Source organism: Macaca fascicularis, chromosome 4, assembly GCF_037993035.2.
Source record: "Macaca fascicularis isolate 582-1 chromosome 4, T2T-MFA8v1.1".
Taxonomy (NCBI): domain Eukaryota; kingdom Metazoa; phylum Chordata; class Mammalia; order Primates; family Cercopithecidae; genus Macaca; species Macaca fascicularis.
Window position 1 is genome coordinate 13,086,714 of NC_088378.1, and position 12,233 is coordinate 13,098,946.

At 38.0% G+C, this 12,233-nt stretch overlaps 2 protein-coding genes across 6 annotated transcripts in view; one reads left to right on the top strand and one right to left on the bottom strand.

Annotated features, from left to right (window-relative positions):
* ARMC2 (armadillo repeat containing 2) overlaps window positions 1-12,233 on the top strand; it is a 151,033-nt gene that overhangs the window by 137,850 nt on the left and 950 nt on the right. The window lies entirely within an intron of this gene.
* The window catches only part of SESN1 (sestrin 1), a 107,729-nt gene continuing 97,419 nt past the window's right edge, over window positions 1,924-12,233 (bottom strand). For all 3 annotated transcript variants that reach the window (XM_045391683.3, XM_045391684.3, XM_015448375.3), the window contains 5 exons: window positions 9,932-10,079; window positions 8,285-8,397; window positions 6,202-6,392; window positions 4,336-4,480; window positions 1,924-3,104 (listed from right to left, as the gene is read on the bottom strand). In XM_045391683.3, the coding sequence (XP_045247618.2) occupies window positions 3,018-3,104; window positions 4,336-4,480; window positions 6,202-6,392; window positions 8,285-8,397; window positions 9,932-10,079 (684 nt within the window). In that variant the 3' untranslated portion in view covers window positions 1,924-3,017. The remainder of the gene's footprint in view (window positions 3,105-4,335; window positions 4,481-6,201; window positions 6,393-8,284; window positions 8,398-9,931; window positions 10,080-12,233) is intronic.

Consider the following 12,233-nt stretch of genomic DNA (forward strand, 5'->3'; position numbering starts at 1 on the left):
TCACCTCCCAAAGGCCTACTTCTTAATACCACCACATTGAGGATTACATTTCAACATACAACATACATCAACATACAAATGTGGGGGGAGACACATTCACACCATCGCATATCTCCTTGGTTTATTCCTATTTTATTCTTTTTGATGCTATTGTAAATGGAATTGTTTAATTTTTTTGGATCATTCATTGCTACTGTATAGAAATACAACTGATTTTTGTGTGCTGATTTTGTATCCTGCAACTTTGCTGAATTTATGCTTCCTCTTGATCACACTATCCTCTGCTAGGGAAGAGCTAGGGTGAGCAAAATCCCCAACTTTCCTAGCCTTTAGGTGCAGCCTTTTCCTGGCTTTGCATTTGCCTTAGTGCTGCAGTTTCCCAGTTGGTTTCTAGAGTTCTCACAAAGATATTCTGGCCCATATATTGTTAACTTAGTGTCTCTGGGAGAATAAGGACATGGAATTCCCAAGTCCATCATCTTGCTGACATTACTCCCATCTACTAGCATTAGCAAAAAAAACTAGTATGATTCGTATATGATATTCACATATACAAATATGCTAATAAAATTTCTGATTCGTATATGATATTCACATATATGAATATGCTAATAAAATTTCAGAGTATATTGATAAAAAAATGCTTATCCAACAAGTTTTACTTACCTACTTATCTCCCGGTGGTCTGTATCAAAATCAACCTCATTCTTATAGATGATTAAGTTTGGCTTAATAAAAATTTTCCCAAATATGGCCAAAAAAACTCATATTTTAACTCTTGAATCCTGGGAACCTCAACCAGAAATCTTCTCATATTATTTTAGAAAAAAATTTTCCTCTGGTTGGGGAAGGTTTTGATATCCCCAGTGTAATGTACCTTCCCTAATTATTTTGAAAACTACTGGTTTCAAAGATTATATAGTAACATTAGAAATCCTGTGTGTTTACTTTTGAGAAAACACTCAAACAGGAAGCACCTGTTAAATGGGAGGCATTGAAACATTAACTTTGTATCACATGCACTCTTATTACTTTAGGTAACATATTTTTTAACTCATTGAAAGTTTGATTTCAATTTCTAAGTGATTATAAGTTCCAGTGGACTAAATGCATTCTAGTTGATCTTGTTTTGTGATCACTCTACTGCTGATTAGAATCTCTACTAGAAATTTTGTATTTTCAAGAGGAGGAACAAAGAACAGAAATGGGATAAGTAAAATTTTAACTATCTTCTTGGGTTCAATTGTATTGCTATAGTGAGAGAACTCCATAGCAGGCAGAAGAGGACAAAGGCGTGATGCATATTCGATGAGTAATGTACTTATAAGTTTCTTTAAATATAAAACATATTGAAGATAATACTCTATTTTTAGCTAAGGTTATAGTCTTGTCTTCTCACAAGAGTAAATATCCTTGACGACAGGTACCACCTCTATTCAAAATTGACTGCTCCCAACCCTCACTTCCACACTACCCCATACATTTGGAGGCAGGCACTAGATTGAGCTCAATAAATGTTTTGAGGAGTAACAGAGTTATCACAACCGCTTCAGTTAAACTTAGAGCTATTTCTACTTGTCTGATAAAGTGTCATTTTTTGTTCTGCAGTCTCTCCCTAATGAATCCTTCTTTCTAGTAATTCTTAACATTCTATTGGAACTCTAAAACAGTTCAAAAGAGAGCAGGCATAGGGGCATACCAGTCATTTCCAAGATAAATAAAAATGGTCTTACATAAGATTCTAAAGAAAGTCCACTCTTCTTTGTATCTATCTTTCAAAATGGCTTCAAGTGTTTTGCCATTTAAAAGCAGTCTCATCTGATTACAGCATTATTTAATTGGCTTATGAAAGTAGGTAGAAACTCAAAATTATTACTAATAGTGAAGTCATGACTTTTTAAGAGATTGAGACAGCACATAAAATTGGAGAAAAATTCTTCTTTATTGAAAAATACCAGTAATACTGACAGACTTCAAAAGCAATTCACGCTTCCAGAATACAAAGTACTTAATACATATTTTCAAACCTGTTTGCATTTCAAACAAAGTTAGCGTTTTTGTAAATCAAATGTGATAACCTGACTAAAAATGTTTTCCAGCTTTATTATTTAAGGAGCTGCACAACCTTTAAAGGGGGGACCAGGAGGCAGGCAGAGGCAGAGACACAGAATGCACCCAGGACTGCGCAGCAGTCTACAGCAACATATCCCACAACTTCGATGCTGGAAACACAACTACTGCACAAGACAGCTGCCCTCCAGTGTCAGGATCCTGTGAAACAGCATATCAAAAGATCGCCAGCTTCTTGTAATTTACACACTTTCATTTAGGATTGCTTTTTGAAGAAAATCTTTAAGAATGCCATTATAATTTAATATCCAGAACCCTGAATTTAAAAAACTAATGAGAGAAATTAACTGTTACCATCAAAATGGTTGTTGCTGAGCTGTGTGAGTAGGAATTCTATGCTTTTTTAGATGCAAGAAAATTAACACATAATGCAATTTGAAATCACACAAGTTATGTATGTAGGCTCAGATAGTAGCAATGTTCACTTTTATTACTAATAGCTTAACTGAAACAGCCATCTATTCATTCCTCCAGCAGGAATAGCAGCACCAAGATCTTCTAAAATTCTTTATATATAAAGCTTAAGTCATTATCCAAGTCCCATCTTTGCATGCTCCAATTCTTGTTATCTTATTTAACATAAAAGCAACAGGATTTGGAGAGTTACTATTTGCTGTATTAAAACAGTTACACAGCATCTTGTACTGTCAAAAAGCAAAACACTTGAATGGCAGCCTGTCTTCACAGCTCTAAACTTGAAGCTGCCAAACAGTCACTGCTTGTGCCAGCAGTGGGTTTTCCACAGAAAAATAGCAGAAACTAAAGGAATCATGGCACAATGGATTTCTGAATTATTTTGTCTACCATTGGTCCTGGGGTTTAGTACCTTCCCCTTGTAGACTATATCTGCTGATCATTCCAGAATCATCTTTAATGAAGGAAAGGCATCAGGTCATATAGCGGGTAATGGCTCTCAGAGCATAAAGGAGTTCTGCTTGCATCCTAGCTTCTATAAGAAGCAGATTAACATGAACCTGAATATAAAATACAACATCACATAAGGAAGGGTTACAAACATTCACAATCAGTTTTTCAGTGAATCTAATGAACACATAAAATAAGTACACGTCCTACACTTCCTGTGTAGTACAGAAGAACTTATCCTTGGGTTTGTTGAACAGATTATCAATTTCTCAAAACAGCTGTCTTTTTTTTCCTGATACACAGTTTCACTCTTTCCCAGGCTCGAGAGCAGTGGCACGATCTTGGCTCACTGCAACCTCCACCTCCTGGGTTCAAGCAGTTCTCATGCCTCAGCCTCCCAAGTAGCTGGGACTACAGGTGCATGCCACCATGCCCAACTAAGTTTTTGGTATTTTTAGTATCACCATGTTGGACAGGCTGGTCTTGGACTCCTGACCTGAAGTGATCTGCCTGCCTTGGCCTCCCAAAGTGCTGGGATTACAGGTGTGAGCCACCATGCCCGCCCTAACATTATTTTTGGATAGATGGTTTGAGCTTTCATTTATATTTTACCATATTTCTTGGAGTTTTTTTTTTTTTTTTTTTTTTTTTTTGAGACGGAGTCTCGCTCTGTCGCCCAGGCTGGAGTGCAGTGGCCGGATCTCAGCTCACTGCAAGCTCCGCCTCCCGGGTTTACGCCATTCTCCTGCCTCAGCCTCCCGAGTGGCTGGGACTACAGGCGCCCGCCACCTTGCCCGGCTAGTTTTTTTTTTTTTGTATTTTTTTTTAGTAGAGACGGGGTTTCACCGTGTTAGCCAGGATGGTCTCGATCTCCTGACCTCGTGATCCGCCCGTCTTGGCCTCCCAAAGTGCTGGGATTACAGGCTTGAGCCACCGCGCCCGGCGAGGTTTGTTACATGTCAGAAAATCTAGACATTTTTATCAGAATAACAACTTCCCCTGCCAAATCATTATTCAGTAATTTCTATAAAGATGTTTCAAAGAGAACAGACACTTCTACATATACACAGCTTTTATAAAACAGTCTTTCTTCTACATGCTGACAGCCATGCCAGCACTTCTGAAGATGGGCCAGCCCACCTGTGCTCCCTATCTTTATTCTTTTACTCTATCACCATAATGAGGTTCCCTTCTGAAGGGGTACCTGAGACAGCTGTCCTGGAATGTTTTTCTTTGGGTTGGGAGGGGTGATGGAAAGGGTTTCAGACCAATTAGGTTAGGTGAAGGAGACTACGAATCATTGCTAAGTTACAGAGTAAACAAGCCACAATAGGCACATACCTTCTCAGAGTGCTTGAATTGCCTCCAGAAGCTTTCATACATTCTTTTGGTAACCTTTTCAGGAGTACAAACAACAGTTTTGATATAAACTTTAAAGCTACGATCCAATAGCTGGTTAATTTCACCGTAGTCATAATCATCGTATCTGTTGAAAGACATAAGGAGAATTATGATATTTTCAGTGTATAACCTGTTTTCATGTTACAAAAGTATACACATCAATAATTAATGCTGTATTTTTTCCCTCTTTGTGTAGGCAGCTGTCCCCAAAAATGATAGAGCTTTACAACTGCAGGTGGATGAGTGAGTATAAGGGATAAGAAACAAGAGTACTTAGGGAGAGTAACAGAACATTTTCTACTACCCAAGTAAATCATTCCTGAAAGCTGACAATATTAACGTAGCACTGGGTACCAAGCAGTAGTGTACATTTGCAATCATGAATATGCAACCACACTGAGGAACAAACTATTATTGAGATGGAGTCTTGCCCTGTCACCCAGACTGGAGTGCAGTGGTGCTATCTTGGCTTACTGCAACTTCCGCTTCCTGGGTTCAAGTGATTCTCTCACCTCAGCCTCCTGAGAAGCTAGGATTACAGGTGTGTGCCACCATGCCCAGCTAATTTTTGTATTTTTAGTAGAGACAGGGTATCACCATATTGGCCAGGCTAGTCTAAAACTCCTGACCTCAAGTGATCCGCCCGCCTTGGCTTCCCAAAGTACTGGGATTATGGGCGTGACCCACTGTGCCTGGCTGAACAAATTCTGAGAACAGATTTTGAGTATTATCAAAATTAAACAAAATAATTATGTTTGTTATTGGTACTAGTACATTCTCTATATATACATATAGAGAAATTCACTTGTGTAAATAAAAATAATTAGAATTACCTTACTCATGTTTCTAGGAGTTTCTGGGGTCAAATGAGAAAAAAGGCAGGGGCTGTGGGCAGAAGGATGGTCTATACTTAGGAGAGCCTATCCTGCTTTAAGCCAAGATGGCTCTGCATGTACTAGTTGTCTGCTTTGCTGCACTGGGTAATGGATTCCTGATGACATAGGTACTGAAGTCTCCTATTGAGTTTTCAGGGGAAAGAGGAGAAAGGTCTTGCAAAGCTGGTTCTACAACCATTCAGGAGGCTAAAGTCAATAGTCTGGCTACTGATTAGTGGGAAATTAGTTTAAAGTTGGTCAGATGTCCCTCAAATGCCAGATCAGTTTAGAGTAGATTAACTAGGGTTTGTAGGTTTTGACCAGAGTCTCTAATAAAATGAATAGAAAGCCTGATTTTACAGTGAAAATAGTTAACTAGTAAGCACTGTAGCTCGGAGTTTGTGTGCATGTGTGAGAAGGTGGTATACAATGACTGCATTTTCATTATAACATAATAAAAACCTAACAGCAAGGACATGAAAGTTTTGCATTTTTATTAGGTATTATGAGAGCAAGTAATCCTCAGAGGGAGCCTAAGAACAGCCAGAGGGGCAATATAAGGGTACTAATTTCCAAGGAGGTAGAAACATAAATGTATCAGGAGACAGATGATATGAAGAGAAAAGATACTAAAGGTGTTCAGTGACAAACTTTGTTCTAGGACCAGCTTGCTTGTCCTCCCTTTCCTGGAGGCAGCTGTCATTCAACTCTTGTCAAAGTCCCTAACTCTCCCTCCTGCCTAGCTAGGAAAGAGGAGAAAAAACTAAGTTGCAATAAACTGGTTCTTTGAAGCATAAATAGCATAAAAATAAGTTATAGGGGAGGGGATGGGTTTTGATTATGTGTGTGTCCATGTGCACATGCACTCCAAGCACTTGAAAATTTGGCCCAGAGGAAAACATCTTTTTATAAATACAGAAAGAAGACTAACCTTATTCCAAACATGCAGTGAATATAGTTCCAAATTGCCCGCCTAAGCATTGAGGTATCAACATCTTTGTGCATTGCCATTGTATTATAAGTAAGATTGTAGGCAATGTGAAATTTTTCATCAATCAACTGTCCCACATCTGGATAAAGGCGATTTACCAAAGAATAACCATGATCTTCCCAGCAATAGTCCTAAATACAGGGAATAGAACAAATGTGAATAATTAAAATGTGGTCAAGTACAGTTCTTTATCTACAGCTCTGTAGTATGGTAAAAATGATTGTCATTTGGCTGACAATCCAACTGGCTTTCATCCCTAACTCTCAGCTTCTTGCACTCCAATCTTTTTTCAGTTTCCATACTGTAACATGCAAAAGGTTGTGTGTTATAACTCAGTGAGTTTAAAAACTAATAGTCTCATCTAAAAAAAAACCTAGTAGTCTCCTCCCTTTACACATCGGCCTTTCTCTCTTTCACACTCTCTCCACTCAGCCCCCAGATGTGACCATCTTGGGAGTCCCCTCTCCTTTTCCATTGCTGCAGCCATTCAAAATGGCATTCAAATAATGAGTAAGTGTGTTTTAAGAGACAAGGTCTCACTCTGTTGCCCAGGCTGGAGTGCAATGGTGTGATCACAGCTCACTGCAGCCTCCAATTCCTGGGATCAAACAATCCTCCCTGCCTCAGCCTCCTGAGTAACTGGAACTACAGGCACAGGCCACCTTGCTTGGATACTGTTTAAAATTATTTGTAGAGAGAGGGTCTTGTTTGGCTGCCCATGCTAGTCTTGAATGCTTGGCCTCAGTGATTTTCCCATCTTGGTCTCTCAAAATGCTGGGATTACACGTGGCAGCCACCAGATCTGGCCAAATTTTGTGAATTTTTAATTCAACACATCCAGCACCCATTCCTTCTCCTACCCCCACTTCTGCCTTTTAGCCCTATTAACTGAGTCTCCTAATTAGTTTTCCTATATTAAATCTCCTTGCCTCCTTTCTTTCCACCTGAAACAAGACTTAATAAGCCCCTACTTCTTTGTTGCTTTTCTAAAAACACCTCTTTGATATTATGCCATCACTCTGGTCAAAGCCTACAAACCCTGCATAATCTACTGTAAACTGCTTTCACATTTAAGGCACACCTAACCAATTTTAAACATACACCACTAATCAGAAGTAGGAATCTTTAGCTTGAAGCTCTCAGCAGCCAGCCAATCTCTTTGTAATTCCTTCCTTCACTCTATCCCTCAACCTAAGCTTAATTATTGTCTATTCTCTTCTACTTACAATACCCTTTTTACTATCCAAATTCTTCAAATCCTAATGTCTCTCCATAAAATTTCCAGTCCACACGATGTCTTCAATTTCTAATCTATTGTATAATTATTCTGTAACTCTTCTTTGTGCCTAAATTTTGTCCCTTAGTTTATTTTTATTTTTTGAGACAGGATCCCACTCTGTCACCCAGGCTGGAGTGCAGTGGCTCCATCAGGGCTCACCGCAGCCTCAACCTTCCAGGCTCAAGTGATCTTCCCACCTCAGCCTCCTAAGTAGATGGGACCACAGGTACACACCACCACACCTGGCTAATTTTATTTTATTTTATTTTTGTGTGGAGACAAGGTTTCCCCTTGTTGGCCAGGCTGGTCTTGGAATGCCTCGGCTCAGGCGATCCACCTGCCTCAGCCTCCCAAGGTGCTGGGATTACAGGTGGGAGCCAGTATGAGGCCCCTTAGTTTCTTGAGCAAAGAAACAAAATCTTATGGTTCTCAAATATTTTCGTAATTCTGGTAAAATAGTTATTATTTAACACTGGCCCCTAACAATATTTGGGAATGCTGGGAGTATCAACTCATCTGAATTAAATACTTACACAATAAAAATTTTAAGATACACATACATTGAAACTACAGTATGATTCCATGGATGGATTAGAAACCGTCTTTCAGCTTTTATTCTGAAACAAGAAGAGATACTGCCTGGAAAGCACTTAGCATAGTTCTTAAATCTAAGTGGGTCTTTTGTATTTTAAGTCAGACTGAGATGTTTCTAGTCAATCATGTGCATACAAGTTGCAATTTTACCTGGACACGAAATGTTGGAACATGCATCCCATGTCTAGAGAAATCTTTATAGCCATAACTAGTATCCTCAAAATGACGAGATACATCTCTTGCTGGTGTAACTTCATCATCATCTGGGGAAAAAGGCCATTGAAAGGTTTTTAAAAATGGGATGCTAGTTAAAATTGACTTTACCCAAAGCAAGTAAAAATGGCATAACCTTTTCTCTGTTACTGAGTAACCAATATCAACCAAAATAGTCTTACAATTATACAAAGTAGTTTACTTGCTAGTAAATAGAATAAAGGAGATTCTCTGTTATAAAATGAAAACTCATAGTCGAATTCTCTATGCCTTTTATTGCCTCTTTCATAGACCCTCTCTCTCTCCTCCCATTCCAATTTATATGTATTAGGTTCTACTTATTCAAAGTATGAACATACTTTTGGATAATTTTTAAGATAACTATAAAAATCAGCTATGCTTCAAAATTTAGCATTTATTTTTGTTGAATATTAATGACATATAATATGTAACATGATCAAAGAAAGAAATCCGATGAGTTAACATTTTTACAGTGCTGCCTGCACTGTGCCTAAGACTTTCTGAACTATCATCATGTTTAGAAGTTGATGAGATTATAGTTTCATGTAAGTGTAGCATTAGATGACAACTCTACATCTTTAGGCATGGAAACAAAAATTTTTCCTGGAAGAAAAACAAGCTAACGTCCAACCTCCATTTAAACAAATTTGATTGTTTCTTTGCTATTAAGAAGCTTGGTGCTCTTTCTCCCACTCTATTATTGTCAAAATACATCTGGAGACATTTTATAAGCTGTTTCTCCTTTAAATTACCTGGTTTATATATTATCTCCTGTAGCCTGCATATAGATAAAGGTTAAACATAGAGGATTTAGGTGGTTGTTGGTTATTTAATAAATATCTCCTTTTCACAAATGATACTTTTTGTTGTTGTTGTTTGTTTTTTTAGAGACGAGAGTCTTGCTAGGTTGCCCAAACTAGTCTGGAATGACTGGCTTCAAGGCGATCCTCCCACCTCAGCTTCTTGAGTGGCTGGTACCACAGGTACAAACTACCATGCCCCCAAAAAATCACAGAATTTTAATGCTGGAAGCAGTCTTGGGACTATTTCCTCATGTTAAAGAAGAGAAGCATGGGCAATATAGCAAGACTTCCATCTCTACAAAAAAAATTTAAAAATTAACTAGGCGTGGTGGCATATGTTTGTAGTCCTAGCTACTCAGGAAGCTGAGGCAGGATGATCGCTTGAGCCTAGGAGCTACAGTCACGCCACTGCACTCCAGCCGGGCAACAAAGCAAGATGCTGTTTCTTAAAAAAAAAAAAATGAGAAAAAAGACGGCACTCATATGTTAAGTGACTTAGCCAAGTTCACAAAGGTTATTAGAAGTAATTTTAGTACCAGAATCCAAATTAAATGTCCTCCCTCTTAGTCTAGGCTGTTTTCACTTATGGCCTTTTCTTAGTTGCTTGCTTTAAAAATTATTTGTAAATAGGAATATCTATGCAATAGCCTCTCTAAAAGGAAGGACATATTTAGATTGATGCTTTAAAAGTCATTTAAATTCCCTAAATAAAAAGTTGAGTTTGCAATAATTATATTGACTATGTAACGGTTGTTCTTACCTGAAGAGAAGACAAACATGCTCTCTCTTTTTTCTATTTCAAAACGTGAAGCCATCTCTTCCTGACTTGCCTCTTCTTCATCTCGACATTCCTGTAACTGCCTCATCTTTTCCATGAGGGCTTCAACCTCAAAGAAAGAATCACTCACCTGAAGAAAAAATACAATTAATGTTACACGTGGCAGACACAGAATATATATGAATTATCTTTTAAGTCTGTCTCATAAGAATTTATATCTTTTATTTCTTTTTTTGAGACAGAGTCTTGTTCCATTGCCCAGGCTGGAGTGCAGTGGCAAGATCTCGGCTCACTGCAAGCTCCGCCTCCCGGGTTTACGCCATTCTCCTGCCTCAGCCTCCCGAGTAGCTGGGACTACAGGTGCCCACCGCCATGCCCGGCTAATTTTTTGTGTTTTTTAGTAGAGATGGGGTTTCACCGTGTTAGCCAGGATGGTCTGGATCTCCTGACCTTGTGATCTGCCCGCCTCAGCCTCCCGAAGTGCTGGGACTACAGGTGTGAGCCACCATGCCTGGCCAGAATTTATGTCTTAATAGAATATAGGGAAAATATTCTTATAATTTTAATGTACATTAATGAATAAAAAATTATTTTGGCCTATTAGGAATACAGACATGCAGATTTTAAAATATAAGAAAAACATGATTTTAAGAACACATTCTAATGCTTTTACAAGATTAGCAATAATGTCATTACTATTTATGCTGTTTTAAAAACTAAACACTACTTGTCAATTTAAAACAACTGCATAAGTTAACTTCTACTTGCTTAATCTTTAAATAAATAAGATACACAAAGTATAAGTGACTTTGCATCAACTGTGTACACTGGGCATACATATTGTCAATGTGTCTATCATCTTTAATAATTAGCTCTATTTATACAATTTACCAATTAAACATGAAAGATGTCTTTACATGGCTAGAGTTGGCCACCTGACCTCTGCAAATGGATCTGGCAGCTGTCACTTGCTGGGATGACTAGAGCAGTGTCACACATAGAGTAATAGGTCTGACAAAGGACTGGCCAAGTTGTTTTGCACTAGTCAAACCGGTTATACTTCTATACCCTGCTGCATTCTTGCTACAAAAGCTAGATCAAATCTATACAATTTATATCTTTCTTATAAATTAAATGAATATATTAAGAAGTCTAGGTTGGGCTAGTGGCTCACGCCTGTAATCCCAGCATTTTGGGAGACCAAGGCAGGAGAATCGCTTGAGCCCAGGAGGAGTTCAAGGCTGCAGTGAGCTGTGATTGTGCCACTGTACTCCAGCCCGGACAACAGAGAGAGACTTTGTCTCAAAAAGAAAAAAAAAAAAAAAAAAAAGTCTTAGTCTCAAATCTCAATGTATATATACAAAATTAATGTTTCCCCTTTTATGAATTGATTTTGCTAGGAATGTTTTTAAGACCTCTATCTCCCATTCTTCCTGGCTTCCACCCATTGATCCTTTAGGTAGCAGCTTACATCCTTCTAAACACGATCATTTACCCCACTATCAAATTAGATTCTAACACAACCCTCTCCTCTTTCCTTCAGAGGACCAATCATAATTTATAATTGTTATTTGCATGATATTGATTTAATGCTGGCTCCCTTCCCAGACCAAACCTTCATAAAGGTAGGAGATCTCTTTGGTTTACTTGTGTATATCCCAAGCCTAGCAGAGTACACTTGGTACATAGTAGATATTCAAGAAATACTTGTTGGAGAATGACTGTCAGGATAATTCTACATTAAGAGACAATCTATATCACTTGTGCTTTACATTTTCTTTTGATCCAAACAGTTATGCTGAAATGCCCAGTATTAAGCCCTTCCTCTAAGACTTTCATGATGGGAAGTGTTTCTGCGATGGTACTGAAGATTCTTCTGGCGCATGCATGCATTTTCCCCATAATTATTCCTGACACATGGTCAGTAACCAAATAAAAAATGAGCTGAAAAGGATTAGGTTTCATGATAGGATGACTCAAAGTTTAAAAAAGGTCTCCATCAACTCACATTATCTCTCACTAATTTATTTTGTTTACCCATTCTCCTCTTAAAGAGCCCAAATTGTAAGTATTCTTAGGAAAGATAATTCTTGATATTATATTGAAATAAGAGGGAAACGAAACAAAGTAGGTTTCTTTGTTCCTTGACTGATCTGCCAAAGTTGTTAGGATTAAAAAAATTATGGCATTTCATTTTAATATTAAAATGTTAAAACTGTGTAAGAATTTTTTTTTTTCCCTTTATAAATTACCCAGTCTTGGGTATGTCTTTATTAGCAGCATG